We start from the raw sequence: 27,916 nt of genomic DNA on the forward strand, positions 1-27,916 counted from the left end.
GCGCCTGCGCAGAGCGCAGGGCGACGTGGCCAGCCGGGGCCCGGAAGTGGTCCCTGTAGAACCACTGTCGCGCCGCTACTCCGTGCCGCGCCCGTCGAGCATTGCGTTGCTGCATTGCGCCCCACCGACTCCACTATGTTGAAGAAATTCGACAAGAAGGATGAGGAGTCAGGTGAGGGGGCCAGGCCTGGGTCTGAGGGAGGCCGGACCCCCACCCGCCGAGCCTTCCTTCTGGTTCTCTGTCCTGACCCGAAGGCTGAGGCCCAGTGAGGGGTAGGGGCTTGTGCCAGGGTCCACAGCTAGTCAGTGGCAGGCCTCGGAGAGCCCGAGCATGCTCGGCTGTCTCACGCTTGTAAGCTCGGACTGCAATTTTCTGGGTGACCTTGGACGCGTTAAACACTGCCCCCCCCCGGCCTCAATTTATCCATCTGTCAAAGGAGGGGACCAGGCCGAATGTTCTCTTGTTACTTTCTTCGTCCAACCTCTTGGGATTCGCCGGGGCTACGTTGGTGCTGGCCAAACTGGGGTGTAACCTGCGGAGCCAGCGTCCTTGTGACTGGGAACTTTGACCCCATCATTCATTGATTCAGCAAAGTATATTGAGCAGTTACTGTATGCCAGGTACTGTACGGTGTCCTGGATACTGCAACAGAGCAAGTGGGACACTCAATGCCTGAGCTGGGAATATTAGAATGGTTGCACCCATGATGGAGGAGACAGACAGCAACCAGATAATCACACGTGTAATTATTTGCAAATGTGTCATCTGCTATGAAGGAACTAGTTACAACGAGATGGTGGTCCCTGGCACACAGGGACTTAGTTAATTACCAGTTATATAAATGAACACAAGACATGGCACCATGAGAAGCACAGGACTGTACCAGGGCTGCTGGGAGATTGTGAGTGGTTTGGGGTAGAGTGGAGCCCACCTGCTTGCAGGAGACTAGTAGGATCCTTAGACAGATTGTAGAGGCTTGATTGCCATTCCTGAGGAGTTTGAACTTTACTAGATTTACTAGGAAGAGACATCTTCCCTTTACCTATGTCTGGGAGAGTTTTCAAGTTCAGAGTCACAACCTACTTTCTCCATTATCCTTGACTGTAGGTGGAGGCTCCAACCCATTCCAGCACCTTGAGAAGAGTGCCGTACTCCAGGAGGCAAGTAACATTTGCTCCCGTCTAGCTTCCATCATAAATATTCACCAGCAATACAACTGAAATACCAACACATTCAAAGTGTTGTTTTAAAGAGCAACACGGGAGAAAACTTGTGCCTGGAATACAGGAAAACTTTGTTCCTGGAGAGAGTTAGTTATGCTTACTTCTTTTTTTCTTTTTTTTTTTGAGATGGAGTCTCGCTGTTGTCAGCCTGGGGTAGAGTGCAATGGCATGATCTTGGCTCGCTGCAACCTCCGCCTCATGGGTTCCAGCAATTCTGCTGCCTCAGCCTCCTGAGTAGCTGAGATTACAGGTGCCCACCACCATGCCTGGCTAATTTTTGTATTTTTAGTATAGACAGGGTTTCACCATGTTGGCCAGGCTGGTCTCGAACTCCTGACCTCAGGTGATCCACCCGCCTCGGCCTCCCAAAGTGCTGGGATTACAGGCGTGAGCCACTGCGTCCAGCCACTTCTTTCTTTATTGTTGTCGTTCATTGTTTCTGTTTCCAGTTAGCAGATGGTTGCTAAGTATCTGCTAGTCAATAGGTTAGCACATCCCTGACTAATATTTACACGACAGTCTAAGAATAATTAGTAGTTGATTAAAGAAAAACAAACCCTTTCCTTATGAAAATAAGCTTGTTGCATACCTAGAAAGCCCTGTTTAGACAAGTCAGTTTACTCTGAGACTTCTCAGACATTGAATATACTTGAAGGGAAATGAACTAGGCTAGAAGGTAACATCTTTGGTCACTTCTTAGGCCCGTGTATTTAATGAAACTCCCATCAACCCTCGGAAATGTGCCCACATCCTCACCAAGATTCTTTATCTCATAAACCAGGTAACAGGGTGAAGCTTGGGGGTAGGGAGAATGGTGCTGGGGGATTGGAGGGGAGTGGACAAATCATGATCACTCTCAGGCTATTGGACAGCCTCTGTGTGGTTGTAGACGACAGCTCAGCTCTGGGTCCCCTCAGCATCCAAGTCACATATGTTGCCCTTGAGCCTCTTTAGGGTCTGGGGATCTGGTGTGGGCTGATCCTGCAGGAATTGCTGTCTGACCCTCTGTCCCAAGCTGAGACTTCTTTCTTGATTAACACAGGGGGAGCACCTGGGGACCACGGAAGCGACTGAGGCCTTCTTTGCCATGACCAAGCTCTTTCAGTCCAATGATGTAAGTGCCTCGACCCAGCTTTCCTTGAGAGGTGGCAGCCGTAACAAGGTGGTGGGAGGGCCAAAGAGAGCTGGCCCCACCAGTCAGTGTGGGCTGCCTTTGTGGAGATAGGAGGTATCTTCTCCCAACTCTGGTCCTTGGTGAGCCCGGGCTGATAGGGCTTTTCCCACCTATCTCCCAGCCCACACTCCGTCGGATGTGCTACTTGACCATCAAGGAGATGTCTTGCATCGCAGAGGATGTCATCATTGTCACCAGCAGGCAAGTTATGGGGTTGTGGGTGGCTCTTCTGATAGGTTCCATTGACAGACCATTTTTTTCTTGTGTGTACCAGACAGTGAGACTTGGTTGCATATTGCGAGCTGCCCACCCCATGGCAGCTTCCCTGTTATTGCTGCCCACCCCATGGCAGCCTCCAGGTGTGCTGTTTCTATTTTAATTATCTGGCCTTGACTTGGACACAAATGCTTCCTTTTCTTGATTTCTCTTAGTCAACCAAACTAGCTTAGAACTTTCCCAAAGACTTTCTTGAGTATAAAGAGGGAACACAAGAAAAATAAACAGAGAGTACAAGCGGTATACTGCTTACTAAGTGACTGGTGTCTGCTTTAAGCTAAGTGATTCAGGGACAGATGTGACTAAAGTGTAATCACTGCCCTTAAGAACTGGGGCTCAGTTCTCTTATTTCTTCCTGCCACAGTTTAAGGTTGGGGGGGTCATACATTGATTTGTGGGTTCAGTTAGAAAATATTGTCTGTCAGTCCCTGTGTGTAGCTCTGGGGATGTAGCAGCAAAAAAGATAGACACGGTCTCTGTAGCCTCAGAATTTACAGAGAAATAACCAGGCATCAGGCCATTAAGGTAGGGTGTAATACAGTTTATCATGGAAGTATTATGGGCTATGAGAGCAGACCAGGAGAGCAGACCAGAAGAGCATCCAGCTTCATTTGAATTAGGAAAGTCCTCCTAGTGGAATGATCCAAGTGGAGTCCTGAAGGATGAGTAAGAAATAGTAGGACAGGCCAGGCGCAGTGGCTCATGCCTGTAATCCCAGCACTGTATCCACAGTGTAATCCACAGGCTGCGATGGGCGGATCACCTGAGGTCAGGAGTTTGAGACCATCCTGGCCAACATGGTGAAACCCCGTCTCTACTAAAAATACAAAAATTAGCCAGGTGTGGGGGCGCGTACCTATAATCCCAGCTACTGGGGAGGCTGAGGCAGGAGAATTGCTTGAACTGGGGAGGTGGAGGTTGCAGTGAGCTGAGATCGTGCCACTACACTCCAGCCTGGATGACAGAACGAGACTCCGTCTCAAAAAAAAAAAAAAAAAAAAAAAAAAGCCAGGCGTGATGGTTCACGCCTGTAATCCCAGCAGTTTGGGAGGCCGAGGCGGGTGGATCACAAAGTCAGGAGTTCAAGACCAGCCTGGCCAACATAGTGAAACCCCGTCTCTACTAAAAATACAAAAATTAGCCGGGTCTGGTGGCATGTGCCTGTAGTCCCAGCTACTGGGGAGGCTGAGGCAGTAGAGCTTGAGCCCGGGAGGTAGAGGTTGAAATGAGCCACACCCCACTGCACTCCAGCCTGGGCGACAAAGTGAGACTTTGTCTCAAAAAGAAATAAAAAAAAAAAGAGTAGGACAGAGTGGAGGTGAGGGGTGAGGAGTGCTACAGGCTGAAGAAACAGCACATGCAAAGGCTGGAGAGGAGTGAGCATAGCCAGTTGGGGAAGTTCAAGGAGTTACATTCAGGTCACTGGCAGTAGGAAGCTATGTAAACTTTTTAGCAAAAGCAGGGGGATGACCTGTTTGGTTTTGAGTTTTATGAAACTCTCTCCAGCAGCTGTGTGGAGTTAGGCTTGGAGGGGCAAGAATAGAGGGAGAGCACTGGTTAGGAGGCTTGTGTAGTAATCTGGGCAAGGGTGGTGATGGGAGCTGGAGAGGAGTGAACAGGCCCAGGCTCTCTGCATGCTGACAACGCCTTCTTCCCTGCAGCCTAACAAAAGACATGACTGGGAAAGAAGACAACTACCGGGGCCCAGCTGTGCGAGCCCTCTGCCAGATCACCGACGTGAGTCATGCCTGTTCCTCCCTGCTTCCTGGCCTCTCAATTGAGGCTCTCGGCATCATCTTTTGCATGCTTTGGAGTGTCCCCTGTCTCACTGAGCCAGGTGATGTGGGGTGGAAGCGGTGTGCAGTAGCACCTGAGAAATGCTTACTTCCTCCTCATACTCCTCTCTGCCCCCATTCCTGCACTCCTGAGAGCTACCAAGGACTAACTGGATTTCCTTCCACCCTGCTCCTTTTGCCCACAGAGCACCATGCTGCAGGCTATTGAGCGCTACATGAAACAAGCCATTGTGGACAAGGTGCCCAGTGTCTCCAGCTCTGCCCTTGTGTCTTCCTTGGTGTGTAGCTGCTGCTGGAGCCCTGCTGGGGGTGGGGTAGAAAATTGAAGACAATTTTCAGAGTCACATTCCAGTAGGAAAAAAGGAAGTGTTTCTTTTTTTTTTTTTTTTTTTTGATTGAGACAGAGTCTCACTGTCGCCCAGGCTGGAGTGCAGTGGCACAATCTCGGCTCACTGCAACTTCTGCCACCGGGGTTCAAGTGATTCTCCTGCCTCAGCCTCTCGAGTAGCTGGGATTACAGGTGCCTGCCACTGTGCCCGGCTAATTTTTGTGTTTTTAGTAGAGACAGGGTTTCATCATCTTGGCCAGGCTGGTCTTGAACTATGGACCTCATGATCCATCCGCCTCGGCCTCCCAAAGTGCTAGGATTGCAGGAGTGAGCCACTGCGCCTGGCCTCTCTTTCTTTTTTTTTTTTTTTTTTTTTTTTTTGAGACAGAGTCTTGCTCTGTTGCCCAGGCTGGAGTGCAGTGGCTCGATCTCAGCTCACTGCAACCTCTGCCTCCCTGTCTCAAGTGATTCGCATGCCTCAGCCGCCTGAGTAGCTGGGATTGCAGGTGTGCACCACCATGCCTGACTAATTTTTGTATTTTTGGTAGAGACGTAGTTTCACCATGTTGGCCAGGCTGGTCTTGAACTCCTGACCTCAAGTGATCCACCCGCCTTGGCCTCCCAAAGTGCTGGGATTACAAAGCGTGAGCCACCGCACCCGGCCAAAATAAAGTATTTCTGTATCTGTAAGCCTGAGAGTCCCACCCTTCTCAGTGAAGACAGCCAAGGAACTCTGGGGTGATTGAAGAGGGTTGTGGGTAGATGGCGTTGACCCATGCCTTGGGTAGGGACAGTGAGGGTGGGAGCATCCTGAGTTTGTCCATGGTCTCTGAGGACCAGGACAGTGGCAAGTCCCTGAGCTGTGTCTGAGGGAAGACAAGAACTGGGCCCAGAAGGTGTGATGGGGACACTTCCTACCTGCCCCTTAATGTGTCCTGTTGCCCACAGCACCTGCTGAAGTGCAGCTTTGATGTGGTCAAGCGCTGGGTGAATGAGGCTCAGGAGGCGGCATCCAGTGATAACATCATGGTCCAGGTGAGATGTGGGCAAGGGAGTGATATTTAAAACACTCAGGCAGGTGGTAAGGCACTGGCCAGTTGGCATGGACACTTGCCACCGAGATCCTTGTGACCCCTGGCCATAGCAGGCTTTAATCCTTTTGTCATTGGATCATGGGAGGAATTGGGAGGTCCTGGGTTAGAGAATCCGGGATATCACTTGGGGGTCTTGGGTTACAGACTGCTTACCAGCTGGTGCTGATATTCAAGTATTTTGATCACCAGCTGAGTATTGTTTTGGAGCATATGATGTGGCAAACTTGGCCAAGGCAGGCAGAGGGCCACCTAAATTTAGGCCTTTGCCAACCTGGCTTTGTTACGATGTGTGGAATTATCTTTTTTTTTTTTTTTTTTGAGACGGAGTCTCGCTCTATTGCCCAGGCTGGAGTGCAGTGGCAGGATCTCGGCTCACTGCAAGCTCCATCTCCCAGCTTCATGCCATTCTCCTGCCTCGTTCTCCCGAGTAGCTGGGACTACAGGCGCCTGCAACCACACCTCGCCAATTTTTTGTATTTTTAGTAGAGACGGGGTTTCATCGTGTTAGCCAGGATGGTCTCAATCTCCTGACCTCGTGATCTGCCCTTCTCAGCCTCCCAAAGTGCTGGGATTACAGGCGTGAGCCATCGCGCACGGCCAACATGTGGAATTATCTTGATGAGGCTTTCATCCACTTTACTCTTCCTCAGTGACCTAGGCCAGCCGTTCCTTTTATCTCTCTGGGTCTTGGTTTCCTTGTCTGTAAAAATACGAATGAAGGTTACTGCCTCACAAAGCAGCAAGGATGAGCCGAGATCATGCATGTAACATGTGACCCATCTGGGGCCTGCCTGTCGGCACTCCATGTGTATTTATGTATTCCCTTCATCTGTCATCTGTCTTCTCATCCTTTGCATGATTCTTGTCTTCAGGGCCAGCTGTGGCCCCACAAAACACTTATGAGGGCCAGATAAGCTTCCCACATAGAAGGCATCCACAGCTGCCATATCTTCACCCTCAAATGTCGCTCCTTTAGGAAACAAAAAAGAGTATCGAGAACAGGAAATAACTATGAGACCTCACATCTTTAGAAAGGGAGTCCCTGGACTTCTGGCCCTCCAGACGTTGCTTTGTCAATACCAGCCAGGAGTCTTTGGGCAAGTCAGCAAAGATAAAACTGTCTACCTTCAGGGTTGTTGTGGGTAATGCAAGATTTCATGGCTAAGGTGTCCCACACAGTGACTTACTCAGGGTCTGGCTCCCGCCGTCTCTCTATCGTTGTCTGATTGAAAGCACCAGGTCTCCCACATTGCTTTCATCCTTGTGCTGTTTGTTGCCCCTTTCCATATCTGTATTTATGCTGCCTGTTAGGGCTCTTGCCTAAGTGGGGTGGGAACGAGAACCACAGATACACTTCTGTGGTTTGTGAAGCATTGTGCGGAGGGCTGTGTACACAAGAGTACCTGGGGCAGTTGTCACAGCCACTCTGTGTGGTAGCTGCTACTGTGCCCATTTTAGAAATGAGAAGGCTGAAGGACCCGCCCAGTGCCACATGGCCAGTATACCCAAAAGTCATACATTTGTACTCTGTTGCTGTCTCCTGTCCTATAGTACCACGCACTAGGGCTCCTGTACCATGTGCGTAAGAATGACCGCCTGGCCGTCAATAAGATGATCAGCAAGGTCACACGGCATGGCCTTAAGTCTCCCTTTGCCTACTGCATGATGATCCGGGTGGCCAGCAAGCAGCTAGAAGAGGAGGATGGCAGGTAACGGCTCTCATCTCTCACCAGCTAGATGATGCCTCACTCATCCTACCATGCTGGGCCACCCCCAATGTTTTCTTGCCGCCCTATGTTCTTTTGTAGCCGTGACAGCCCACTGTTTGACTTCATCGAGAGCTGCTTGCGCAACAAGCATGAGATGGTGGTGTATGAAGCCGCCTCGGCCATCGTCAATCTGCCAGGCTGCAGTGCCAAAGAGCTGGCCCCGGCTGTGTCAGGTCACTGGGCATTCTTTCAGCCAGCCTCACATGTTTATGCTTGCCGGGAACTAGGCCTGGGTCAGGGGCTGGGGGAAAGAAAGAAAATGCCCTCAAATAGGCCACACACTGGTGTTAAGGAGTCTGTACCTAGGAAGCACCTGCCCCAGACACTATGCTGAGTCCCCACTTGTATCACGTTTTGGGGGTGGGCTGCTGTTCCATCTGACTGCTGAAGAGGCTGAGGTAAGGCTTGGGTCCACTCTGGAGCCTGTCGGGTTGGCTGGCCACAGGAGGAGGCCTGGTGGAGGAACCCAGGATCTATGAAACTGGTGTCCTGGAGTTGAGTCCTGGAGTCTTTGGTGTCTCCTCTGTGCAGGGCCCTTCTCTAGGTGTGGGAATCCCCCTGTCAGGGAGGAGAAAGCCTGTGAAGAGGTGCAAAGTAGTTGGTACTGGAAAGTGGGTATGTTGAGAGGCTAGAAAAGGAGAGGCGCTCAGGGTGAGAAACCTGGATTCAAAGTGGAAGAAAATGGGGAGTGTTTTAGAACAGGGCCATGGAAAGCAAAGATGTTGTGGCAGGAGAGTTAGATTTGCAGGTTTTGAGAAATGATTGGGCCTCCTGTTTTTCTGTTATTCTCTACTATAACAGTGTAAACTTGGTCAGGCAAACAGATGGAGTTCATGTTTGGAGAGAGAAGTCTGCCTTCCTCCTTAGAAATGAAGAAAGAATGAACTGCTGGGCACGGTGGCTCACACCTGTAATCCCAGCACTTTGGGAGGCCAAGGCAGGTAGATCACCAGGTCAGGAGTCCGAGGCCAGCCTGACTAACATGGTGAAACCCCATCTCTACTAAAAATACAAAAATTAGCTGGACGTGGTGGTGCGCGTCTGTAATCCCAGCTACTCAGGAGGCTGAGGCAGGAGAATCGCTTGAACCTGGGAGGAGGAGGTTGCAGTGAGCCGAGATCACGCCACTGCCCTCCAGTCTGTGCGACAGAGGGAGACTCTATCTCAAAAAAAAAAAAAGAAATGAAAAAAAGAACTAATGAATTTGCTCATTGATTTGGGTATTCATTCATTCTTATTATATCCACCATATTTCCAGAATAATGAAAGACGTAAATAAATTAGGGTCTTCAAAATAAGCATTAAGAAAATTTTTTTTTTAAGTATTAGAGAATAAAAGCCAAGTTATGAAGAAAGGAACATAGATATTCCAGAAAACAGTAGTCATCTTTGCTCCTATGATTGAGTGCCAAATTTAGCTCTGGGCTTCCTGGCAGCCAGGGCAAGGGAGGGATGTGGTACCCGAATGGGTCTCATGTAGTTAAAGGAAATAAACCATTTGTTTAAGAGAGGACTTTGTTCTTCAGCACTTAGTGCGGAGGGGGAAGTTCTGTTGGATCCTGTAGACACAATAGGAGAGAGGAGTGGAATGTTACTTCACAGAGGTTAAGGGCTCAGGCTGCAGGTGCAGGCAGTCTTGGAATTTAATCTTGGTTCTGCCACTTACTGGCTGCCAACCTAAAGTTTGTTTGCTTTCCCCTTTGTGCCTCAGTCTCGTTATCTGTAAAGTGAGCTAGTGGTGGCTGCAAGCTATAGAAGTGAGGCATGTCCACTGTATAGCACAGCACCTGGCACATAGCAGATGCCCAGTGAATAACAGCCCTCACAGGAACCCCTGGGCGCTCACAGACATTATGGCCTCTGTCCATGGCTCAGGTGCACAGGGTGAGGGGAGCTCTCTGTCTTGGGTTGGGATGGGGGTGTCAGCAGGGAAATGAGCTGAGCAGAGGGTTTGAGTCAGAACAGCTGCCCCTGGTTTTCCCAGCTGCCCAGCAGTGAAGGCAACTTGACATGTGGCATCCATCTCCCCACAGTGCTCCAGCTTTTCTGCAGCTCACCCAAGGCTGCTCTCCGCTATGCTGCTGTTCGTACCCTCAATAAGGTAAGAGTCCAGGTTGGGGGTTGGAGGAAGCTGTCTGATCAAACTGGAGGTGTGTCCTAGCCTCTGACCTGGCTGGGAAGGATAATAGCCCTGGTCACAGTTACTTTCTTCTGGATAGTGAGATGATCTCATCTAAAGGACTAATGACTGGGCCAAACCATCAAATGTAGTGACAGCATTGGGTCCTGCCCTCTCTGTCACTGTCCTCCCAAAACAGGTTGCCATGAAGCATCCGTCAGCTGTGACAGCTTGTAATCTGGATCTGGAGAACCTGGTCACAGATTCAAACCGCAGTATTGCCACGCTGGCCATCACCACCCTCCTTAAGACGGGCAGCGAGAGCAGCATTGACCGCCTCATGAAGCAGATCTCCTCCTTCATGTCAGAGATCTCAGATGAATTCAAGGTACCTGCTACCCCCAGGACACCCATGGCCCCCAGGGGAAGGAGCTCTGACTCTGCTCTCTGTGGTCACAGCCTTCCTGCCAGGACTGACCTGAGGGGCTGGTCAGCCTTGAGGACTCGGAGGAGGCCAGCGTATTGCTCTGCCGAGGCTTGGCCTTCAGAGAAAAGTGCGTAGTCCTGCCTCCAGGCCTCCATCGATATCGTCCCCTTGTACTGAAAGAACAGTAGTTTCCAGGCCAGTTAAGGGTTCATTGATTTGTTGTCCAAGTATTTCTTGAGCACTTGCTGTCTGCTATGTAGATTGACAAGAGGGGAACATAGCAGTGAACAAGGCAGGTGCCTGCCCTCCTGGAGCTTCCTTTCCAGGGATGGGAGAGGAACAGTAAACAGGTAAAGAAAGGAGTAGACAAGATCATCTCAGGCATGGGTACTGCAGTCAAGAGTATAGAAATACAGCAGGGATGATCCTAGGAGGAGCGTGGTCTCGGAAGGCCGTTCTGGAGGGTGACGTTTGAGCTCAAACCTGAATCGGTGCAAAGAACCAGGAGGAAAGGCAGGAGCAAGTCAAGGAGAGAAAAGGCCAGTGGGCGGAAGAGCTGTGGGGCCAGTGCAGGTGACAAAGTCAGAATAGACAGGCTCAATCATGTAAGGCCCATGGTCAGGTAAAGAGTTTTAATTGCAAGGAAGACATTGGAAAGGTGTTCTTTTGGGGCAGGAGGAAGGATGTGAGTATTTTTTGAGCTTATATTTTGAAATAATTCATAGGAAGTTACAAAGAAATATACTGAAAAGTCCTATGCACCCCTCCATCAACCCTCTCCTACAGTGCCAGCATCCTACACTAGCACAGGACAATGTCAACCAGGAAAGTGACACTGGCACGACCCATAGAGCTCATTCAGATTTCACCAGCTACACAGGCAACTCCTGTGTGTATATATGTGAAGTTCTATGCAAGCTGTCACATGGAGACTTTCAGAATTGCCACCACAGTGAAGACACTCAACTATCCATCTCCACAAGACTCTCATGTTACCTCTTCATAGCCACACCCATTCCCACCTCTCTATCCCTAACCCCTGGCAGCCATTAATTTGTTCTCAATTTCTGTAATTCTGTTATTTTACAATTGTTAATTGATAGAACAATGTAGTATGTCATCGGAGAGTTTTAATCGGAGCAGACAATAATATGAATAATATATTGTGGTAATTCTATATTGTGGATTATACAAAGTAGGCAGCAGTCTTCTCTGCCTGTGGGTTACAAGAATGCTTTGTAGGCTGAAATGACACAGTGAGATTTGCATATTAGATCCTTCTGGGGCTGGGCACGGTGGCTCATGCTTGTAATCTCAGTGCTTTGGGAGGCCAAGGAGGGAGGATCACTTGAGGCCTGAATTTTGAGACCAGTCTGAGCAACGTAGCAAGACCTCATCTCTACAAATCTTTTTTTTTTTTTTTTTTTTTTGAGTTGGAGTCTCGCTCTGTTGCCCAGGGTGGAGTGCAGTGGTGCGACCTCAGCTCACTGCAAGCTCCGCCTCCCAGGTTCACGCCATTCTCCTGCCTCAGCCTCCCGAGTAGCTGAGACTACAGGCGCCCGCCACCATGCCCCGCTAATTTTTTTTTTTTTTTTGAGACGGAGTCTCGCTCTGTCGCCCAGGCTGGAGTGCAGTGGCGCAATCTCGGCTCACTGCAAGCTTCGCCTCCTGGGTTCACGCCATTCTCCTGCCTCAGCCTCTCCGAGTAGCGGGGACTACAGGCGCCCGCCACCACGCCTGGCTAATTTTTTGTATTTTTTAGTAGAGACGGGATTTCACCGTGGTCTCGATCTCCTGACCTCGTGATCCGCCCGCCTCAGCCTCCCAAAGTGCTGAGATTACAAGCGTGAGCCACCGCGCCCGGCCAACCCCGCTAATTTTTTGTATTTTTTAGTAGAGATGGGGTTTCACCATGTTAGCCAGGATGGTCTCAATCTCCTGACCTTGTGATCCACCCGCCTTGGCCTCCCAAAGTGCTGGGATTACAGACGTAAGCCACCGCACTCGACCTAAAAAAAATTTTAAAAAAAATTAGCCACGTGTGGTGATGTGCACCTGTAGTCTCAGCTACTCCGGAGGCTGAGTTGTGAGGATCACTTGAGCCCAGGAGTTTGAGGCTGCAGTGAGCCATGATCATGCCACTGTACTCCAGCCTGGGTGACAGAGTGAGACCTTGTCTCAAAAAAAAGAAAAAAAAATTGGCTGTGCGCGGTGGCTTATGCCTGTAATCACAGCACTTTGGGAGGCTGAGGTCGGCAGATCACTTGAGATCAGCACTTTGAGATCAGCCTGGCCAACATGGTGGAACCCTGTCTCTACTAAAAAAAATACAAAAATTAGCTGGCGTAGGCCAGGCTCTATGACTCACGCCTGTAATCCCAGCACTTTGGGAGGCTGAGGTGGGCGGATCACAAGGTCAGGAGATCGAGACCATCCTGGTCTAACTCGGTGAAACCCCGTCTCTACTAAAAATACAAAAAAAAATTAGCCAGGCGTGGTGGCAGGCGCCTGTGGTCCCACTACTCGGGAGGCTGAGGCAGGAGAATGGCGTGAACCCGGGAGGCGGAGCTTGCAGTGAGCCGAGATTGCACCTCTGCACTCCAGCCTGGGCGACAGAGTGAGACTCCATTGAAGAAAAAAAAAAAAATTAGCTGGCGTAGTGGCTCACACCTGTAGTCCCAGCTACTCTGGAGGCTGAGGTAGGAGAGTCGCTTGACCTGGCCAGGAGGTGGAGGTTGCAGTAAGCCGAGATCGTGCCACTGCACTCCAGACAGAGCGAGACTCCATCTCAAAAAAAAAAAAAAAAAAAAAAAGTCCTTCCGGAGCAGAGTGGAGGGGTGACTGGGTAAAGAGACTGTTGGAGTAATTCAGAAGGAGAGGATGGTGCCTGAACCGGCGGGAGTAGGAGAGGAGGAGGGACAGTGCAAGAGCTTTTTGAGAAATAACGCCTGTTGGCAGGGTTGGTGTGAGGGTTGAGGGGTGGATGTCAACAGAGATGATGCCATTTTCTACTTTTAGCTGACAGTGGTGATCTTGACTAGTTTGCAGGAGGAGCAAAAGATGGGGTATTGGATGAGGGAAGGGGAAGGAGATGGAGATGTTTGTGGTTGCAGACGTGGAGTTTGAAGTGCTGTGGGCACCAGGTGGAGTTGTCTGGCAGGTATTTGGAAATGGCAGGTCTTGAGCTCAGACAGGAGATAAATATTGGGAGTCAGTGGCATATAAGAGGTGGTTAAAGCCATAGGAGGGGATAAGATTGCTCAACAGACTGTGAGAAGAGAAGCGGCCAAGGACAGAATACCCCAGAGACAGGCTTAACCAAAGAGGAGCCAGAGGAGATGATGGGTGGGAACCATCAGTGGGAGCCGGCAGTAGGGAGAGAAGCAGGACAGGTTGGGTGGAGGGAACTCAGAGACTTAAGAAGCCTGAGTAGAAAAGCAGAATTTGGGGGACCCAGAGTCTGAGAGTCTGACATTGGGGCTGTTGGCACTGCCTTGGGTGGGCTCAGGGATTGTGCCCTTCAAGCATGGAGTTGAGTTCCTCTGGTTTCCTTGCCCTTGTGTCACACCCAAGGCCTGGCCTTACCTAAGGAAGGACTCAGTGGGCACTCAGGGAACTGAGTCACCCCATCTTGGTGGCAGGGCCTGCTGCTCATGCATGTCTATTTCATTCAGGTGGTGGTTGTCCAGGCCATCAGTGCCCTGTGTCAGAAATATCCTCGCAAACATGCCGTCCTTATGAACTTCCTGTTCACCATGCTGCGGGAAGAGGTAAGAGTCAGGGGCATTCGGGGTATGTCAGGTCTCCTGGTGCAGGGAGTGACCTGACCACTGGCTCCATGCTCAGCTTTGTGCGTGTGCTCATGTTAGCCTGTTAACCAACTGGTTTTCATGGTGCCTGCAACCCTTTAAACTCCTTGTGGACATGTAAACACGTACAGTTGTTAGTAATTACAGTAATAACTATGACTTACCAGCCTGACTTTAAAAACTGGATGTCCTGAGGTGATGCTTGTGCAGAAGATGGGAAAATGCATGTTCTTTTCTGGTGGACTCTAGTGCAGAAATATTCTGGATTATTCCAGGACTTCTAGGGGTAGTTTCTTGTGAAGCTGGTGCTAATAATACGACATTGGTTCTGTTTCTATTCCTGACATGAATTACTGATTCACTTATGCCACCTTTCTTGGATGTCTCAACAAAACGGGTTAATTCTTAGGAGCAATAGCAGATGTTCATGGAGTAGATTTGTTCCTCAGATACATGGTACCCCTTTCACCCAGCCCCAGAGTGGCCCATGGACTAGGCAGTAGAGGAGCCATTGCCTTGAGTGTCTTTGCGTTTCCCAAGAATGTTATAGAAGGGCACTAATGTTTAGTGAGTTGTCAGCTAATGGGCCCAGCACTTTGGTGATTGTGTTTGTTTTTTCTAAGTAGAGATGGGGTCTTGCTGGGTTGCCCAGGCTGGTCTCTAACTCCTGGCTATAAGTGATCTTCCCACCTTAGCCACCCAAGTTCTGGGATTACAGGTGTGAGCCATCATGCCTGGCCAGGCCTAGCACTTTGGAGACACTGTATGCATAATAGCAGTTTTTTTTCTTTTTTCTTTTGAGTAGGAGTCTCATTCTGCTGCCCAGGCCGGAGTGCAGTGGCACGGTCTTGGCTCACTGCAACTTCCACCTCCTGGGTTCAAGCGATTCTCCTGCCTCAGCCTCCTGAGTAGCTGGGACTACAGATGCCCACCACCACGCCCGGCTAATTTTTTATATTTAGTAGAGATGGGGTTTTACCATGTTAGCCAGGCTGGTCTCAAACTCTTGATCTCAGGTGATCCACCCACCTTGGCCTCCCAAAGTGCTGGGATTACAGATGTGAGCCACTGCGCCTGGCCTCGATCTGTCACCCAGGCTGGAGTGTGGTGGTGTGATCACGGCTCCCTGCAGCCTCAGCCTCCTGGGATCAAGCAATCGTCTCACCTCAGACCCCCAAGCAGCTGGAATTATAGGCATGCACAACCATGCCCAACTAATTTTTCTATTTTTTGTAGTGATGGGGGTCTCTCCATGATGCCCAGGCTGATTTCGAACTCCTGAGCTCAAGTGGTCCGCCCACCTCAGCCTCTCAAAGTGCTGGGATTATAGGTGTGAGCCACTGCGCCTGACCAGCCTTTTGTTTGACAGGAAAGAGTGATAGAGGCCCAGAGAACCAAGTGCCCTGTTTCCAAGTTCTGTGTTTGGACAACTGTCCTTGGTCCAGCTCAGGTCTTCAACTCTTTTCTGGAGAAAGCAGGCTCCTTGCTTAGTTCAGCTTCTCTCTGCAGGGTGGCTTTGAGTATAAGCGTGCTATCGTGGACTGCATCATCAGCATCATTGAAGAGAACTCAGAGAGCAAGGAGACAGGGCTGTCACATCTGTGCGAGTTCATCGAGGACTGCGAGTTCACAGTGCTGGCCACCCGTATTCTACATCTCCTGGGCCAGGAGGGGCCCAAGACCACCAACCCCTCAAAGTACATCCGCTTCATCTATAACCGAGTGGTCTTGGAGCATGAGGAGGTCCGGGCAGGTAGGTCTGAGCCAGGGCTGAACTTGGAAACTTAGCTTACCCTTGAATAAATGTCCCAGCAAAGGAACCTGAGCCTCCAGTGGGATTTGTGCACTCAGTGTTCTTGCTGCACAAGCTGTTTTTCATAATATTGTAGGCAGGACCTTACATGTCATCTAGTTGAACGGTTCTTTGTTTTTGTTTGTTTGTTTGTTTGTTTGGAGATGGAGTCTTGCTCTGTCACCAGGCTGGAATGCAGTGGCACAGTCTCAGCTCACTGCAACCTCCGCCTCCCGGGTTCAAGTGATTCTCCTGCCTCAGCCTCCTGAGTAGCTGGGACTACAGGTGTGTGCCATCATGCCCAGCTAATTTTTGTATTTTTAGTAGAGATGGGGTTTCACCATGTTGGCCAGGATGGTCTCGATCTCTTGACCTCATCATCTGCCCGCCTCGGCCTCCCAAAAGTGCTGGGATTACAGGTGTGAGCCACCGTGCTCGGCCATGGTTCTTAACCCCTATGATTTGTTGTGGTTTTTTTTTTTTTTTTAATATTTTTTTAATCGAGACTGGGTCTTGCTATGTTGTCCAGGCTGGTCATGAACTCCTGGGCTCAAGCTATCCTCCTGCCTCAGTCTCTGAAAGTGCTGGGATTACAGAGCCACTGTGCCTTGCTTTAAGTGATTTTTTTTTTTTAACTTTCACTATATGTTGATGTTTAGCTTAAAAAAAAAAAGCTTTGTTGAGATATAATTCACATGCCATAAAATTCACCCGTTTATATAAAGTTTACAATTCAGTGAGCAACCTTCCTATTCTTTATTTTTAATTTCTTTTCATGCCCCCACTGGACAGATTTTCTTCTTTCAGCAATTAATGATATTTAAGTAATTGTTCCTTTTCTCATTTATATTATTCTGAGCCTTAACTGCAAATTGACGCCATTTGGATATGGAAGGTGAGGAGCTTTACATTATAGCCAACTTCTGTGACCTCATCATGGTTAATTTGAAATTAGCTCCTGGAACCTTAGAATGGGAGCTACTGATCCCATCTGGCTCCCTTCTCCATTAAATAGATAAGGAAGTTGAGGCCTGGGATGGCGCCAAGATCCACCCAAAGCCACTCACTGTGTTGGTAGTGACTTTGGGCCTCCTGGCTTGAGACTTCTTGCCTCTGGGGCTCTTCTGCCTGAAGACCCATTCTGAGTGCTGGAAGTGCCCAAACAGTGAGTTGTCAGGGTGCATTGGGTAAATCACATTCGCTTCCTAAACACAGGTGCTGTGAGTGCTCTGGCCAAGTTTGGAGCCCAGAATGAAGAGATGTTACCCAGTATCTTGGTGTTGCTGAAGAGGTGAGTCTAGGCCCAGGGGCCCTAATGGGGACAATGTTCCCTTGGACCCAGGCAGCTTTCCTTTGTCTTTGTATTTTTTTAACTGAAAAGGGAGAGAAAAGTTATACAGCTACTGATTGTAGAAAAAAAAGAGAAAGCATAGAAAAGCATGAAAAACAATGCTGTGCAAATTGCACCAACCAGATGTGACAATTGGTAACTTGAATGATTTTGTCCATTTTTAAAAAATAGCTATTGAGGCCGGGCATAGTGGCTCCCGCCTGTAATCCCAGCACTTTGGGAGGCCGAGGCGGGTGGATCACAAGGTCAGGAGATTGAGACCGTCCTGGCTAACACGGTGAAACCCTGTCTCTACTAAAATTACAAAAAATTAGCCAGGTATGGTGGCTGGCACCTGTAGTCCCAGCTACTTGGGAGGCTGAGGCAGGAGAATGGTGTGAACCCGGGAGACGGAGCTTGCAGTGAGCCGAGATCATGCCACTGCAGTCCAGCCTGGGTGACAGAGCGAGACTCCAGCTCAAAAAAAAATAGCTCTATTGAGATATAATTCACATACCATACAATTTACCCATTTAAGATGTATAGTTTGATGGGTTTTAGCATATTCACAGAGTGATGGAGCCATCACCACAACCTGAGTTTAAAACATTTCATCATCCCAAACGGAACTCAGTGTTCATGAGTGTGTCCTCTCCTCACTCCCTGCACCCTCTGCCTGGGGCCACCACTAGTCTACTTGTTATCCCTATGGACTCACCTCTAATGAAGCCCTGCAGGATCCCTCCTGCCATCCCTGCTGGGCCCCAGTCAGGACCACCTTGTGTTCTGGCTGCAGGTGTGTGATGGATGATGACAATGAAGTAAGGGACCGAGCCACCTTCTACCTAAATGTCCTGGAGCAGAAGCAGAAGGCCCTCAATGCAGGCTATATCCTAAATGGTGAGTCATTCCCTGGCTATCTTGGACTCAGCACCTTACTGGAGCTGTGGTTCTCATCATTCCCTGGGCAGGGGAAATCAGAGGCAAGATGCTCTTGGCTGGACTTGCCTGGCAACCTCATGGCATCATGGTGACCTCAGGAGGTCCCGGGTCATTCAGGTCACACCTGAATTGGGTGGAAATTGTGCAGTGAATTAAAATGCTCATCATTAATAAAAACTTTATTTTTACAGAACTTTACCCTTTACAAGTCACTTTGTGTATATGTTTATTCCCCACACCTACCCTGTAAGGGAGGATGTGTCTGAGAATCCAGAGGCTTAGAGAATAAAGTGATTTTCTCAGGGTCATACCACTTAGGACTTGTAACTTCGGGACCCCAGGGCCTCCATGGTGGTCCCTGGCGCACATTTTGCTCTATCTGCCAGGCATGGTGACCTCTCTTCACCTGCAGGTCTGACTGTGTCCATCCCTGGTCTGGAGAGGGCTCTGCAGCAGTACACTCTAGAACCATCAGAAAAACCTTTTGACCTCAAGTCTGTGCCCCTGGCCACGGCGCCCATGGCAGAGCAGAGAACAGGTAACATCTATACTCCTCTCAGAGGCCATCAAGGCCAGGCCTCTGTTGGAGGGTCTGCATTGGCTGCAAAGCCAGTAACCTAACTAGGATGGGTGGGAGTTATGCTGGGAGGAGGAAATGATCTTTTCCGCCTCTGGCTCCAGAAAATAGAGACACACATACGCACAGACGTGTGCTCTGTCACATGTCTTGTGCTTCCCACTCTCAGGAGGGTTAGTATTTATAATCCCTGAGTAACAGCACTGGGGTCACCACCACACTGCCCCATGACTCCAGCTGTTGGTCATCATGTGTATAATTTGCTCCTGCAGAAAGCACCCCCATCACAGCAGTCAAACAGCCTGAGAAAGTGGCAGCTACCAGGCAGGAGATCTTCCAGGGTGAGTCACAGTGGTTGAGGGGTGCTTGGGACCTCAGTTTCCTCGGGGGGATCAAGAGTAAGAACTGTCATTTATTGGTCTCTCCTGAGTGCTAGGCCCTTGAGATGCTTTAGACCTATCACATTTGACCCTCAGGTGGTGGTTGTTAGGTTCCTTCAATATCTGAGGAATTGGAAGTTCAGAGAGAGAAAGTGGTAGGAGGGGCTGGAATTAAGATCCAGATGAAACTGGCTCAGTGCTGCTACTGCGCCTCAATTTGGGGGGCTCGGGTCCCTAGAGCCCAGGCCATTTCAAAATGTCTGAGAGAGCAGTGCTGGGGTTCAAAGACACTGGTACTTTTTGTCAGGTTCCACGTGTGTTCTGTCCACATTGTCTTATAAGGTTTTCTTCAGGTATCCATCTATCCTCTGGTGTTGCATTTTTAAGGGGAGAGACTGTGTGTCTAATTGCAGATTGTTTTATCCACTGAATTCAGTGGATAAAAGCGTAGACCCCTCTTCCTTCATGGGCCCTCACTTCCATCCTAGCTCTTCTGTCTTCTCTTAAACAGTCCTCTGTGCTAAATAGTTCTTCACATGTTTGTCTTTTATTTTCTGGGTCTATCACAGCACTGAACCCAGTGCCTTCCTTCCTCACAGTAGGCTCCCAATCAATGTTGAATTAAATGAAATCCCCCCTTCCCCATTCCATTCAGAATCATGTCTTCTATCAATATAGCATGGATCCTGAGCTACTTGGGATCACTATAACATGAAACTTTTCATTTATATCAGTTTTCTATTGCTGCTGTAACACGTTACCACACACGTAGTGGCTTAACACATTTATAACCTTATAGCTCTGTGGTCAGAAGTCCAAAGTGGGTTTCATTTGTTAGCAGTGCTGAGTTCTTTCAGGAGGCTCCAGGTATTGCCCCCTTTTCCAGCTACTAGAAGTGGCCTGTATCCTTGGCTCGTGGCCCCTTCCACCGTCTTTAAGGGCCCTTCTAGGGTAGAAGGTCAGAGTAGAGTGATTTGAAAAGGCCACACTCCTGGCCTTTTCAAATCTCTCTACTCTGACCTTCTGCCCTAGAAGGGCCCTTATGATTACACTGGCCCCCCCTGGATAATCCAGGATAACTCCTAGCTCAAGATCCTTAATTTAATCACATCTACAAAGTCCCTTTTACCATGCAAGGTAACATAGTTGCAGGTTCTGGGAATTAGCTTGTGGGCATCTTAGTGTCATTATTCTGCCACACCTTCCAAGGAAGTCTCCTAAGCCCCTTAAAGGGTAGCAATTCCATTTTTAAACAATCGTCCAAAAGCCTCACATTTACTAATCACATACATGTTCAGTTCCAAGAACTTTCATAGATCTTGACATTTATTGCCTCATTTGTCTTTACAACAACGCTGTGATCAAGATAATTGTATCAGTTTTATTGATGAAGAGTCTGAAACCCTACCAACAGAATCCCCCAGGTAGTAAGTATCAGGCCCAAAACTCTGACTCCCAAGAAAATAAATATCAATAGAAAAGCACTCTAGTGGTTGATGGTCATGGTGGCCCAAAAGTTCCTCCTGATATCTAGCCTGGATTGTTCTGGGCTTTTTATTGCCTGCGTATTCATTAGATTCAGTCTTCAGGCTGCAGAGGGCTGAAGTGGTCACATAGGCTGACTTTTTGTGGAAGAAAAAAGCAAAATAATAAAAAGAAGGCCTACCTTTCTCTCTGTCTGAAACGTGAATTGAGTACCCTCTAAGTAAAGGGAAAAATATCAGATCCATGGCCTCAAAGCACAATTCCTGTTCTCATGGAGTTCAATTAATTGGGAAGACAAGTTGAAAATCTTAGAGCAGTGGTCTTTAAATATCAGTATATATTGGAATAATCTGAGGAAACATGTTAGAAATGCAAATTCCTTGATCCTGAAACCAGAGATTCTGATGTAGTAGATTTGGGATGGAGTCTGAGTTTTTAGCAAGCTCCACTGCCAACCCCTAGTAATTCTGATACAGGTGATCCATGGTCATGGTGCGAGGAATCCTGCCATAGAATAGGTACAAGAGTGGCAGCTTTAGCCATTATAGGTGGACACCATGTGCACACATCTGCCAGATGCCTCATTCACTTGGGTTATTCCCTTTAGTCTGCAAGGAATGCCAGGACCTGCCAGGGTGGGGTCCCATAGGCCTATGCTTGTATCCAGTGCTTGAACCTGGCCATAGGGTGTAGGAATAGGTCTTAGCAGACACAGACTATTCTAAGTTGGGTTTTCTGCAACACTCTCATTCTGAAATATCTCTTTATTGGCCATTTGTCTTAACTGATAAATATATAGGACCAGTTTGTTATTTTGTCTGATTTTGTAGCTATAGCAGTATCGATCTTATTTTCCTAATTGTCACCTTCCTTTAAGAATCCTTGCTGGGGTAGGGGGTGGAAATCCTTGCTAAGCTTCTATAGCTGGGGGAATCTCCAATTAGGTCTAGGATTTTGTGGTCTCATATCAGTTTTTTGCTTCTGAGGTCTTTCATGGTACAGAGATGGGGAGAGTATTTGTGGGGGGTTGTGCCACATGAGCAAAGTCAGGGAGATGAGAAAATGCATGGATATATTCAGGAAATAATGAGTAGCCAGTTGGGTAAACATATCTATCCATCTAAGGTAGGGTGGAACACCTTGAGAATGGTCATGGGAATTTATTAGAAACCATCAACAAGTTGGTCTGGGGATCGAGAAGCTGAGTGAATATGGCCTGTGGATTTCAGAGCAGTTGGCGGCAGTGCCAGAGTTCCGGGGTCTTGGGCCCCTCTTCAAGTCCTCGCCTGAGCCTGTGGCCCTCACTGAGTCAGAGACGGAGTATGTCATCCGCTGCACCAAACACACCTTCACCAACCACATGGTTTTTCAGGTGAGCAAGGTGGGCCGAGGCCCTGCTGGGGCATGCGCCCAGGGAGTTGTCCCAGGTCTGGCAGGTCCTGTAGGGTCATGGGTCCCCACACTGCATTGGTTGGGAGCCCAACTTGATGACAGAACCTGTCCCCAACAGGTCTGTCTCTCATATCTCTTGACTCAGGACCTCCGTGGCTCCTGATTGTCAGCATGGAGACAGGGAGCCTGGGGCAGGGGGACTGGGATGGGAATCACCTTGGTCAACAGGAAAGAGGTGGGACCTCCTGGCTCTTCCTCTGCAGCATGGCTCAGACCTAGTGCAATGTTTAAGCTCCCCTCTCTTCCCTGTTCAGTTTGACTGCACAAACACACTCAATGACCAGACCTTGGAGAATGTCACAGTGCAGATGGAGCCCACTGAGGCCTATGAGGTGCTCTGTTACGTGCCTGCCCGGAGCCTGCCCTACAACCAGCCTGGGACCTGCTACACACTGGTGGCACTGCCCAAAGAAGACCCCACAGCTGGTGAGCCCCTCTCCAGATACCACCCTATCCTCGTGGGAGTCCGTGGGAGTCCATGGGATCAGGAGGAGGTGGGCGGCTGGGCACCAGCTGTTTGCCTTCTATTAGAGCTTCAGCTCCTTGATTTCAGTCCCAAGAAGAAGAATAGCTGAGTCCCAAGTGCTCTTCTTTAAAAAATTTTTTTTAAAGAGACAGGATCTCACTAGAACTCATGACTTTCCTGTCCTACAAGGTGGCACCCTCTGTCCAGCTTTGTGGGATTGGATGGCTTGTTGCTCCTACTAATAACATAGCAGGGGCCTAGAAAGCAGGCTGTGACCCCTGCCTGCTTGTCCCCTGCAGGAGAAGCCCATCCCCTGCAGGCTGGGGACATCCTAACTACCCAGCCTCTCTTCCCCACAGTGGCCTGCACATTCAGCTGCATGATGAAGTTCACTGTCAAGGACTGTGATCCCACCACTGGGGAGACTGATGACGAAGGCTATGAGGATGAGTATGTGGTAAGAGCCTGGTGTCAGGAAGCTCAGTTTTGTGCTGAGGCTGCAAAGCAACTCCCTTCAGGAACTGACAGTGAGACTGGAGCTGTTTTTGGCTTTTTAGCTCTTTAAAATGTTATTTTTTTATTTTTATTTTTTGAGATGAAGTTTCTCTCTTGTTATGCAGGCTGGAGTGCAGTGGCGCGATCTCGGCTCACTGCAACCTCTGTCTCCCAGGTTCAGGCGATTATCTTGCCTCAGCCTCCCAAGTAGCTGGGATCACAGGCGCCCGCCACCATGCCTGCCTAATTTTTTGTATTTTTAGTAGAGACAGGGTTTCACTATGTTGGCTAGGCTGGTGGCGAACTCCTCACCTCAGGTGATCCACCTACCTTGGCCTCCCAAAGTGTTGGGATTACAGGCGTGAGCCACCGTGCCCGGCCTAAAATAACTTTTTAAACTTACAGAAATACATGTTCATGTGTAAGAAGAAAACTTGGGAAATACAAAAACAAAATTCAAAACAAAGTATGAACAACAGGAAAACATTACTCATAATCCTTAGAGTTATTTTTGGGGGGCAGTGGTATAATTGAAATCATTCTTACAGTGTAGACCTTGCTATTTTAAAAACCATAGTGTATTTTCCAGTGTCATTACAAGTACTTTATAAACACAATTTCTTTAGTGGATTTAAAATACTGTTACATACTATGTCAAAACTTGATTGACCTTTCACTCCTTTAATGTTGAGCATTTGGGTTTCCATATTTTCAGTATTTATAATGCTGCATTAAATATCCCTTTAGATACAAATTTTTATCTGCATTTTAGATTATTTCTTTAGGATAGATTCCTAGAAGGAAAATAATTGGGTCAAAGTGTAAGCATGATTTTAAGACATTTTGATTCCTCTTGTCAAATGCTTTCTGGATAAATTTGACCTGTTTGCTGTGCTGGGCAGTCCTTCAATGCACTGGAATAGCCCTTCTAAATTCTCCTATCTTAGCTCGATGGAACTAAGTACAGGATCCTTCTGAGGTCTGACTTTGGGGCAGTGGCTCAGGGCCATCTGAGTGCAGACCATTATGCTCAGCCTGTGGATGGGGATTGTTAGAACTCCTCCTGACTAGAGGGACAGTCACGGTGGAATACAACTGACATTCGCCATTGTGTCATCCTAGAGTCACAGTTGAGGATGGATGGACCTTCCTTGAGCCAGAAATGACCCCGAGGCAGGAGCTGCTCTAAGACCAAGTGAGCTCCTTGAGAGAGCTGGGTCTGTTTGAGCCCATCCAGAGATGAAGGAAAAAAAAAAAAAGAGAGCTGGGTCTAAGTTGTGTTTATATACAGTGTAAACATCCACAGGAGTAGGGCCTCAGTGGAAATCTGATGGGAGAATGAATGGGGAACCTTCATGTAGACTCAGTGGGAGTATTATGTGTCAAGTTCAGGGAAGACACAGCTGGAATGGAGATAGAGATTCAGGATCTGTCAAATCCAGAGGACATAGCTGGGATAGGAGGTTTCTGCTAGTTTCTGCTGAACTAGAAACAGCTGCTGCTCCTGAAGAGCTCATTGTCCCCCAGGAGTGAGGCATAGGAAGCAGACCTCTGAGAATGCTATGTAATTCCCTGCATGCCAGGTCCTGGAAGCACTGACACTAGGCAGGCTTAGAAGAGACGTGATCTCACGGCAGGCAGCTCTAGGATGAATTAGTAGATTGGTACTTGGGATTAGGGCATTTTCTATTGAAGGGACACCACTTGCCTTTGGGCACCTCAAGGATAGGTACCTGGTCAAGTTGCTCTGTGTCCCCAGAGTCTAGCACAGTCCTCAGTGCCAAGCAAGCACCTGTGGAAAGAGTTGCAGGAAGGGATGTGTGGATGAGTTCAGAGCAGAGGCCCATAGGTGTGTGGATGGGTGCCTGATTTCTACCTCCATCTCTCCAGCTGGAAGATCTGGAAGTTACTGTAGCTGATCACATTCAAAAGGTCATGAAACTGAACTTCGAAGCAGCCTGGGATGAGGTAGGGGATGAATTTGAGAAGGAGGAAACGTTCACCTTGTCTACCATCAAGACACTTGAAGGTAAAATCCTGGGAATGCCATTTCTGGCCTACTTGCTGTTCAAGATCTTTGGCTACTGTTGAAGTGCTCATCCCTTTTCTCTCTAAGGATCCAGGGCCATGTCTGGAGCACATATGTCAAATGCCACTTCATTAAAAGCCCTTCAGAACACGGGGGAGTGGTGGTGGCACAAAGGGCAGACAAGATGGCTTAACAATATTGGGATTTCTCACTACAGAAGCTGTGGGTAATATTGTGAAGTTCTTGGGAATGCACCCTTGTGAGAGGTCAGACAAAGTGCCGGATAACAAGAACACTCACACGTTGCTCCTGGCTGGTAAGTGGCATTTCTAGATGGGGAGGGCTTGGAGAGCTTACAGCCTGGATGCCACTGGATCCTGGGCTAAGGACTCCACTGTAAATATGGGGAGTCAAAATTCACAGCATTTAAAATTCACAAAGTATAAAATAATCTGCAGCGAAATGTTTCCTCCCTACCTTGGCTGCCAGCCATTCAGATTCCCTTCTAAGAAGCGACCAGTGTTACTATTACAAACAATGCTTGTATAACCTTGCAGTTATTTTATGGCTATAAAAGCTAATAGGAATGCATTTCCTTTTTTTAACTCAAATGTTTATGTACAAATGGTATATATATTGTCCTCCAATTTGCTTTTCACTTTACAATGCATCTTAGAGATCTTCCCTGTAAATATGTAGAGCTTCCTCATTCTTTTTCTTTTAATTGTGGTAAAATATACATAAAATTCACCATTTCAACCATTTTCAAGTGTATGGTTCAGTGGCATTAAGTACATTCACACTATTGTAAAACTGACCACCATCCATCTCCAGAACTTTTTTCATCCCATACTGAATCCTCATTTTTTTTTATAGCTGCTTAGTATTCCATTGTGTGGATGCACCACATATTCTATGGAACAGCCACTACTGTTGAACATTTAGTTTGATTTCAATCTCTTGCTATTACAGATGTTACAGTAAATAATCGTGTACACACAGTTTACTTTGCATGTGTACACTGAGAATATCTGTAGGATAAATTTTCCAAGGCATCACCAGGTCAAAGTGATTTGTGTTTCTCATCTTGATAAATAACTCCAAGTTGCCTTCCGTGGAATTGTATACCTTTCTTCCTACGCTGTGGACAACATAATATGTTACCACACTTTATGATCTTTGCCAGTCTGTGTGGACAATGATATGTTAGTGTAGTTTTTGTATTTTCAATGAAGTTAAGTATCTTCTCAAATGTTGAGGCATTTGTATTTCCTTTTCTGATCATTGTCTTCATATCCTTTGCCTTATTTTCTATAGGGTTGGCTGAGTGTACCCACACTCATTCTCCTTCCCAGATTATTTACTAGCAAACTCCAGAAATAGCATTTTATATGTAAATCCTTCTGTATCTGTATGTTTCTCTAAGAGAGAATGACCCCTTCCCTTTTTTAAAGGACAATTATCATACCTAAAACAGTTAACAAAAGGAAATGGGATGATTTTTTTTGGCTGAGTGTTTATAAACAGGGTTGAAAGGAGGCTCTGCTTCAGTACCCTGCCTACAGCTGACAGTTTGTAGCACATTGAAACAACCCAGTCCCCTGGGTCTTGCAGACACCTGCCCTGTGGTTTTCTTGTGGTGGGGCTGTCCCCTTCATTTGTGCTCTCAGATTCAGTCAATGTGCGAGAGCCTCTGTGACATGAGATATAAGCCTTTTATGTCCATCAATTCATTTGAACTTAGCAGAAGCCTGAAATATGGTATTATCATCCCCGCTGCTTTGTAGTTGAGGATACTGAAGTCCTGAGAGACAGTGACTTTCTTTTTTTTTTTTTGAGATGGAGTCTAGCTCTGTCACCCAGGCTGGCATGCAGTGGCACAATCTCTGCTCACTGCAACCTCCGCCTTCCGGGTTCAAGCGATTCTCCTGCTTCAGCCTCCCGAGTAGCTGGGATTACAGGCGCCCACCACCATGCCCAGCTAATTTTTGTATTTTTAGTAGAGATGGGGTTTCACTGTGTTGGCCAGGCTGGTCTCGAACTCCTGACCTCGTGATCCGCCCACCTCAGCCTCCCAAAGTGCTGGAATTACAAGTGTGAGCCACCGCGCCCGGCGGAGAGACAGTGACTTTCACAGTGAAATCCCTCACTCAGGGATTTTAGCCCAGCTCTCCTGCCCGTTTCACTACACCAGAGCTGCCTTGATGGGTTGCTGCAAATGCCATCCTTAGCCTGCCCTGTACAGTCCCTTCTGCCGTATATACCTGTACTTCTCTCTTCCCTTCTAGGTGTGTTCCGGGGTGGTCATGATATCCTGGTGCGCTCCCGGCTGCTGCTTTTGGACACAGTGACAATGCAGGTGACAGCCAGAAGTTTGGAGGAGTTGCCAGTAGACATCATCTTGGCATCTGTGGGATAAGGGGCCAGCCTGCATAGGACCTTATACCCTTCCCCAACACTACCTGGAAATTGTGCCTTCCTCATGAAACTGGCGGAAACCCCTTCCCAAGCTTCTGCATTGAAAAACAATTAGGAATCATTGCAGATTTTTTTTTTTTATTCTGCCCCCACCTCCCACCCGGGACTACTTGCGGGTTACTTTTTTTTTTTTTTAAATAGGGGATGATTTTAGCTTGTCCTAAATCTTGCTATCCTCCCTTCCAGGAAAGGGACATTGTAAATGAATAAAACATTCTCAACTCCTCTTGAATCTATCCCCCAAGAAACCATCTTATCCCTGTAATAAATCAGCATGTATTTATTGAATGATTGCTACTTCTGCACTCATGCTTCAGGGCTCCACCTTCCCCTTCAAGGCCTCCCCCAAGAGGCAGAACACCTGCCCTGTCCCCCTTGTACCCACAGCCCTTTGGCTGTTGTAGTCCTGTGAGGCAAGACCCTCTCCCCGTCATCGCCGTCCCAGCACCAAGCCCAGGGGTGGGAGCGGTAGAG

At 48.3% G+C, this 27,916-nt stretch overlaps 1 protein-coding gene across 1 annotated transcript; it reads left to right on the plus strand.

Annotated features, from left to right (window-relative positions):
* On the plus strand, positions 1 to 27,733 carry COPG1 (coatomer protein complex subunit gamma 1). The gene is made up of 24 exons (XM_030801945.1): positions 1 to 172; positions 1,109 to 1,161; positions 1,925 to 2,005; positions 2,267 to 2,338; positions 2,520 to 2,599; positions 4,336 to 4,411; positions 4,656 to 4,748; positions 5,747 to 5,833; positions 7,444 to 7,601; positions 7,701 to 7,834; positions 9,695 to 9,762; positions 9,980 to 10,168; positions 13,882 to 13,977; positions 15,526 to 15,769; positions 17,024 to 17,099; positions 17,935 to 18,038; positions 18,493 to 18,618; positions 18,930 to 18,998; positions 21,752 to 21,894; positions 22,229 to 22,400; positions 22,800 to 22,897; positions 24,826 to 24,964; positions 25,182 to 25,280; positions 27,253 to 27,733. Exons 1-24 carry the CDS (start codon positions 136 to 138, stop codon positions 27,381 to 27,383), a joined length of 2,625 nt encoding a protein of 874 aa, XP_030657805.1. The 5' UTR covers positions 1 to 135; the 3' UTR covers positions 27,384 to 27,733.
* Positions 27,734 to 27,916: the final 183 nt, after the last annotated feature.

This window comes from Nomascus leucogenys, chromosome 21, assembly GCF_006542625.1.
Source record: "Nomascus leucogenys isolate Asia chromosome 21, Asia_NLE_v1, whole genome shotgun sequence".
Lineage (NCBI taxonomy): Eukaryota > Metazoa > Chordata > Mammalia > Primates > Hylobatidae > Nomascus > Nomascus leucogenys.

Bases quoted from the DNA above. Each gene is read 5' to 3' on its own strand.
- COPG1 (XM_030801945.1), top strand. From the start codon at position 136: ATGTTGAAGAAATTCGACAAGAAGGATGAGGAGTCAG. The intron at 13,978-15,525 runs GTAAGAGTCAGG...TTCTCTCTGCAG, and splicing joins TCACCATGCTGCGGGAAGAG to GGTGGCTTTGAGTATAAGCG. The intron at 17,100-17,934 runs GTGAGTCTAGGC...TTCTGGCTGCAG, and splicing joins ATCTTGGTGTTGCTGAAGAG to GTGTGTGATGGATGATGACA.